Here is a 7,385-nt window from a genome sequence, read left to right as displayed (position 1 = left end):
TACTGAACAGGTAATCAAATGAATACCATTTTAACTACACATTAATGTACATATTACTTCATATTAGCCCGACTAACCGGTGCCCCCGCACATTGGCCCGGACTATTTGCATTGTGTCCCGCCATCTCCCACCATCAAACCCCCTCTTTTATGCTGCTGCTACTCTAATTATTGTCATATATAATTAATAATTACAGGTTATTGAGACTTTTCTACTAYTACGTGGGGGACTTTTATTTTAACATTTCCCAAATTCCGTGATACGGAAGTACGTTTTTGTGCTGCTGACGAGACGCTGATTTGTTGCGCTGACAACAACCAGCTAGCTAGATATCTTCTTGACAAAAAATACACTTTTAAATTGTTGCGTGCCATTTTAACTAGCTAGCTAACCGAGATCAAAATGACCACTAAAAAGAAGCGGACACCACATTCACAAAACGACAGATGGGTTGTTGTTGCAGCAGGTAAATTAGGCAACTGTAGCTAGCTAACGTTAGTTTACTAATTTCACTTTCATCTGTGCATAACCTAATATTGTAACAGTAATTGTTATATCTGTGGTATAACAAATATGTGTATAACTAACCTTTGGTCTAACGTTCGCTAGTTAACTAAATAGCTAGCTGGCATCTACGTAACGTTAGGTAGTTAACGTAATAGTAGTTTAGACAGCATGTAGCTAAGTTACTGTCAATGCTGGTTCGTCTTTCCAGCTACTACAATGGCAGTTGTTGTTGCATGATCCATCGTAGCCGAGTTAGCGCAACTTCACGATAGCTATAAATCCATATTACAGTGATCTAAACTAGAGCTAGATCTATCGTTATCTAACTGGAGCAGCTCCACTTGCAACAATGTTTCGCGTCCAGCAGTGGGCTGCATCGGTGACAACAGCAGCAGCATGTCATCTATTTGTGTATTTCTTTGCCCACACAGACTCTGCAGTGGAAACACCAAAGAAAGATGACAGTGACCCCACTTTCATCCTGCTTAGGAACCCTTCAACAGGTAGCTAGTTAGCATCAATAGCACATTTTACACAGACACAACGTAAACTACCTATCATTCGAAGCAAAACTATGAAAGTCAAAAGCATTGAAAAAAAAGCATTCTCCAAAGTGGTAGCTAGCTTTCTCTTTACTCTATCTAGTGAAATTAGCTAACTATCTATTTTTACTTTTCTAGATGCAGCGTCTTTGTACCTKTTGGGCAGTGGTGATGTGCAGCTGTATGAGGTCAAAGCCTTCAATGAGGACTTCCACTCCTGGTTCATTGGCCAGACAGTACAGAGAGGTAATTTCCAAWCAGATGATAGGTAGTTAAGCGTAACCAGTCTTAATACATGGTGTACATTGTGGTGTTGAAGATTCAAATATTTTATTTTATTTTGAACAGATGGGAGACTTCTGTATGTCACTCCAATGGATCCCCTCTACCTAYTGTTGCCCTACTTGATAAAAGCAGGTAAAGAGGTAAGTAGTGTGTCCAATCAAAAACACATCTTTTGACCAATGTGCAAAATACWCTCTTTGTTGTGTAGATAATCCTCTAAGAAAACCAATGTTCAAACCTCATCTCTCTTTCATAATCCGTTAYATTTGTAATAATGACAATTACAACAATACTGAATGAACACTTTTATTTTAACTTAATATAATACATAAATAAAATACATTTAGTCTCAAATAATTAATTAAACATGTTCAATTTGGTTGAAATAATGTAAAAACACAGWGTTGGSGAAGAAAGTAAAAGTGCAATATGTGCCATGTAAAAAAGCTAACGTTTAAGTTCCTTGCTCAGAACATGAGAACATATGAAAGCTGGTGGTTCCTTTTAACATGAGTCTTCAATATTCCCAGGTAAGAAGTTTTAGGTTGTAGTTATGGGAATTATAGGACTATTTCTATACCATTTGTATTTCATATAACTTTGACTATTGGATGTTCTTATAGGCACTATAGTATTGCCAGTTTAATCTCGGGAGTTGATAGGCTTGAAGTCATAAACAGCGCTGTGCTTCAAGCATTGCGAAGAGCTGCTGGCAAACGCAGGAAAGTGCTGTTTGAATGAATGCTTACAAGCCTGCTGCTGCCTACCACCGCTCAGTCAGACGCACTATCAAATATCAAATCATAGACTTAATTATAATATAATAAACACAGAAATGCGAGCCTTTGGTCATTAATATGGTCAAATCCGGAAACTCTCTAGAAGAAAAAGAAACGCACACCTATTAAGGCGAGGTGCTGGCTAGCGGAGTAGAAAACTTGAAAATAACGGAGAGCCGCACACTCTAGGAGCTCATTTCGAAAACAAAACTTTTTTTCTTTCAGTGAAATACGGAACCGTTCCGTATTTTATCGAACGGGTGAAAACCCTAAGTCTAAATATTGCTGTTACATTACACAACCTTCAATGTTATGTCATAATTATGTAAAATTTTGGCACATTTTGGCAAATTAATTACGGTTTTGTTAGGAAGAAATGGTCTTCACACAGTTCACACAGTGCTGCATATACCCTGACTCTGCTTGCACTGAACGCAAGAGAAGTGACACAATTTCCCTAGTTAATATTGCCTGCTAAATATAATACATTTTCACTAAATATGCAGGTTTAAAAATATATACTTGTGTATTGATTTTAAGAAAGTCATTGATGTTTATGGTTAGGTACATTGGTGCAACGATTTACATTGGTGCAACGATTGTGCTTTTTTTGCGAATGTGCTTTTGTTAAATCACCACCCGTTTGGCGAAGTAGGCTGTGATTCGATGATAAATTAGCAAGCACCGCGTTGATTATATGCAACGCAGGACAAGCTAGTTAAACTAGTAATATCATCAACCATGTGTAGTTAACTAGTGATTATGTTAAGATTTATTATTTTTTATAAGATAAGTTTAATGCTAGCTAGCAACTTACCTTGGCTCCTTGTTGCACTCGCATAACAGGTGGTCAGCCTGCCACACAGTCTCCTCGTGGATTGCAATGTAAATCGGCCATAATCGGCGTTCAAAAATGCCGATTACCGATTGTTATGGAAACTTGAAATCGTCCCTAATTAACCGGCCATCAGTCGACCTTTAATGCAAAGTTCCTGTTCTTTTTTTCCATTTTTCCCCCAAGCCTTTTACATTTAATTCAGCTCATGTCCTGCAAAAGTTTTGCGACCCATGGAAACAACTTGGAAGACGACGAACACAAAATGTAAAATCCTYMAAAGTTTTGCAGATAAAGCTACACCTCTCTGTTAACAGAGCTCKGTGCTTATTATCGGATRTATTAGGTTAAGAAATCAGAGTTKTTGGACATAATGTTACTGCTATTTCAGAGAAAGACCCCACTGAACGATTCAGAACATGAATTATATTTGTCTTGGTAAAATKTATTTTATAACATAAGGAAGTGAAATGTCAACACCAAAGTGCTTTTTCACCCACCCTGGTGGACACCCTAAGGGAAGGCCATAAGACCATACTCACTTTTGAAATTCTTTTAATTGGTTTTATTGCATCTTCATCTCCCCGTTTAGGATTACATCTTCGTCAGTCTTTCTCTCTTTGTGATCTCTCTTGTCCCCCCCTTTATGATTACATCTTCGTCAGTCTTTCTCTCTTTGTGATCTCTCTTGTCCCCCCCTTTATGATTATATCTTTGTCAGTCTTTCTCTCTTTGTGATCTCTCTTGTCCCCCCCTTTGTGATTTCATCCATCTTTCTTTCTCTCTTTGCGATGTCCTGTCCTCTCTTTGCGATGTCATCTCTCTTTGCGATGTCATCTGTCTTCCTCTCTTTTGTGATGTCATCTCTGTTCTGTGTGATTCCATCTCTGTTCGTTCATTGTGATGACATATCATTCGGTCTTTCTCTCTCTTTGCAAGGTCATTTCTGCCCTTTTGTGATGTCATCGGTCTTCTTTTTTGTGTGATTTAATTTCTCTGTGTTCTGCTGTAGGGGAAGTTCCAGCCCGTGGACCAGGTAGTGATGGACGAGGACTTCCCAGCATGCACCAGGCTGCTGAGCTGCACACGCTCCCAGGCCTCCCTGCACCATGTGGCTGAGGAGAAAGGTCAGAGGTCACTGTGTTCAGCAGATACAAACTAATGTTGAAAGTTAATGTGATCCTCAGAAACAATCAACTATCAAACTCTGATTACGACCCCTTTCAACCCAATAATTATCTTCTCACTCGTACGACAGTCTGAAGCGCACATGAATGGTTGCTGGATTAAATGTGTATATCAGATCCTCAGAGACTGCAGCACTCTTGTGACATTGTTTCTGATTTTCTAAGAATGAGCTGCACGTGCACACAGAATACAAGTGTAATGTTGTGGTCTCAGGTGTTATACATGCTCTTTGTGCTGCTCCTTCAGAGGTGGGCAGTCAGAAGTTTCAGCGCTACAGCCAGGAGAGGACCATGGAATGGTTAAAGAAAAAGGTACACATTGATCACTATGAGCTGCATATGCCCATATCATCCTCTATTGCAGTGGTTCCCAACCTTTGTCAGTTACTGTACCACCAACTGAATGTTACTCTGTCCGGAGGACCCCTGAAGTACCCCCTCATGTGCATTTTACCAGTAGGCCATTGGTCTCATGATTATTCTCTAGTACCCCCTGTGGATAGGCCCAGTACCCAGGTGTCCTAGTACGCCTGGTGGATAGCCCAGTATGCCCAGGTGTCCTATGTGAACCGAGCACCTGTGGATACCCAGCCACCATGTCCTACGTACCCCTGTGGATAGGCCAGTACCCCAGGTGTCCTAGACCCCTGGTGGATAGGGCCCAGTACCGCCCCAGGTGTCCTGTAGTACCCTGTGGATAGCCAGTTCCCCAGGTGTCCTAGTACCCCTGTGGATAGCACCAGTACCCCAGGTGTCTGTACCGCTGTGGATAGCCAGTACCCAGGTGTCCTAGTACGGGCCCTGTGGATAGGCCCAGTACCCCAGGTGTCCAGTCAAGGTGTGCAAGGTTTGTTCTAGCCCATTAAACTATCATCAATCAGTGTTATGTCCATGGCTGTGGGTTTCCAGGAGAGGAGTGGGGAATGGCCATGCTGTGCGGTTCCCAGGAGGGAGGTGGGAAATGCGGTCATGCTGTGGGTTCCCAGGGAGCAGTGGGGAATGGTCATGCTGTGGGTTCCCAGGAGAGGAGTGGGGAATGGTCATGCTGTGGGTTCCCAGGGGAGGAGTGGGGAATGGTCCTGCTGTGGGTTCCCAGGGAGGAGTGGGGAATGGTCATGCTGTGGGTTCCCAGGAGGGAGTGGGGGAATGGGCCATGCTGTGGGTCCCAGGGGAGGAGTGGGGAATGGCATGCTGTGGGTTCCCAGGAGGGAGTGGGGAATGCCCATGCTGTGGGTTCCCAGGAGAGGAGAGTGGGGGAATGGCCATGCTGTGGTTCCCAGGAGAGAAGTGGGGAATGGCCTGCTGTGGGTTCCCAGGGGAGCGAGTGGGGAATGGTCATGCTGTGGGTTCCCAGGGGAGGAGTGGGGAATGGCCATGCTGTGGGGGCCCAGGGAGGAGTGGGCGAAATGGTCAGCTGTGGGTTCCCAGGGGAGCATGGGGATGGGTCATGTGTGGGTTCCCAGGGAGGAGTGGGAATGGCCATGCTGTGGTGTTCCCAGGAGAGAGTGGGGAATGGCCATGGCTGATGGGCTTTCCAGGGGAGGAGTGGGAATGGCCAGTAGATGTGACAGCGTTAACTGTGTGTTGGTCTTGCTGTGTCTCTGCTGTTCCAGGCTGAGAGGACAGTGAAGACCCTCAGAAAGAGTAACATCTCAGTGGGAGAGGGAGTAAAGTCCACGACGTATGTCCGAGTCAAGCAGGAGTCAGAGACCCAGGAAGGTGAGTCAAGCCCAGGTTCAGTCTGGTCCAGTACTATATACCTGGGCATGCTCTCCCTGGCCTGCATACATAACATGAACCAGAGGATGGCACCAAACCCCTTGTAKAGATCAGGGGCCTCATTTATAACTGTTGCATGCATTTCACACTAAATATCTGCGTGCGCCATTTCTGAAAAGACTGAGCAAAAATATTTAGATTATAAACTTGGTGCACTCCATACATACGTGTAACAGTATAACTTTAGACCGTCCCCTCGTGGGTGACTGTTGTTGATGTGTGCAGAGGGTCCCTGGTTCGCGCCCGTGTCGGGGCGAGGGGACGGTCTAAAGTTATACTGTTACATACGCATGTTTCCCGTTATAAATCACCTGTTATAATTTACTTCTCGTAAAACGCCCTCCATTCACCATTTATGATGAATTTAACACCTATCATTTGCTGTATAATTTGGAACTATTTGCATTAGGCCACAGCATACAAAAGATGAATTGTTCAATATTTAGTTTGTCAGTAGATTATTGTTTTTCTATGTCCTGTCTTGGTATTATCTCTGAGATTAAATAGGCTATGATGTCGTGCTCATATCGCACAGCAATACTGTGGCCTTCCCATACTTTCAAATATTCAACGTAAGCTACCGGTCTATTTACTGTGTTTGCAGACTGTTTGAGTCTTTAGCAGTAATTTCTGCTGTGTCTGGCAAAGGATGTGTGTCAGTTTGTGAATGAGAAAACAACGGCAACTTGTTGTGGACCYGTCAGTGGAACATTTAGATTCAGCAATGTTCTCCATCCACTCTTCCACCAACCTAAACATGATGGACAGCCCGCAAATTCTGAGACATTGTCTAGGGCCGGCTACTCAAAATAAAATGTTGCAGTAGTATACATAGGCCTACTTCAATGTTCAATTTGACAKTATTATAAAATGTGCTGTCTCTGGGATTGAAAACTTGAAACACATAGTCTATTTATTTACTAGGCTACTAGGTTAAATGAGATGCGCATGGTCATTTGTTGTATGGCTTCTTCGGGAATATAAACCCATCACGGCTAAAAAAGGTGAATCATTTATTCTCCAATGGTTATGAAAATAAACTAAATAGGATAAATATTCATACGTCTATTTTAAATTTTACAGATTTTTTTTTTTTCTCTTCTCACTACTCAAATGGCTGCATTCTTGTTCATATGTTTTCCTGTTTTATTTATGAACAAGCTTTTCATCATTTCCTCCATTTGCACAAAATACTTACTTCCCAGCTTGCAATACAATATTTCAACCACTAGCAGAGATGTGTACTCATTGTCTAAAGTTTGCGGAGAAGTGAGCATATTCTCACGTCAACCAACTTTTGCATGAACTGCCGCATGCACATTTTGGGCTGTACTTTGAACATATTCCCCAGGACCTAGCTACGCCCCAGGACCTAGCTACGCCCCAGGACCTAGCTACGGCCCAGGACCTAGCTACGCCCCAGGACCTAGCTACGCCCCAGGACCTAGCTACGCCCCAGGACCTAGCTAC

At 43.1% G+C, this 7,385-nt stretch overlaps 1 protein-coding gene across 2 annotated transcripts in view; it reads left to right on the top strand.

The window, feature by feature from the left end:
• Positions 1-259: 259 nt before the first annotated feature.
• The window catches only part of rnaseh2b (ribonuclease H2, subunit B), a 10,275-nt gene continuing 3,149 nt past the window's right edge, over positions 260-7,385 (top strand). For both annotated transcript variants that reach the window (XM_024010233.2, XM_024010223.2), the window contains exons 1-7: positions 260-467; positions 940-1,011; positions 1,189-1,296; positions 1,399-1,475; positions 3,962-4,076; positions 4,384-4,448; positions 5,750-5,855. In XM_024010233.2, coding sequence (XP_023866001.1) covers positions 404-467; positions 940-1,011; positions 1,189-1,296; positions 1,399-1,475; positions 3,962-4,076; positions 4,384-4,448; positions 5,750-5,855 — 607 coding nt within the window. In that variant the 5' untranslated portion in view covers positions 260-403. The remainder of the gene's footprint in view (positions 468-939; positions 1,012-1,188; positions 1,297-1,398; positions 1,476-3,961; positions 4,077-4,383; positions 4,449-5,749; positions 5,856-7,385) is intronic.

Source organism: Salvelinus sp. IW2-2015, linkage group LG2 (assembly GCF_002910315.2).
Source record: "Salvelinus sp. IW2-2015 linkage group LG2, ASM291031v2, whole genome shotgun sequence".
NCBI lineage: Eukaryota > Metazoa > Chordata > Actinopteri > Salmoniformes > Salmonidae > Salvelinus > Salvelinus sp. IW2-2015.
The sequence above is the reverse complement of the archived record's forward strand: the minus strand, read 5'-3'. Positions and strand labels throughout refer to the sequence as shown.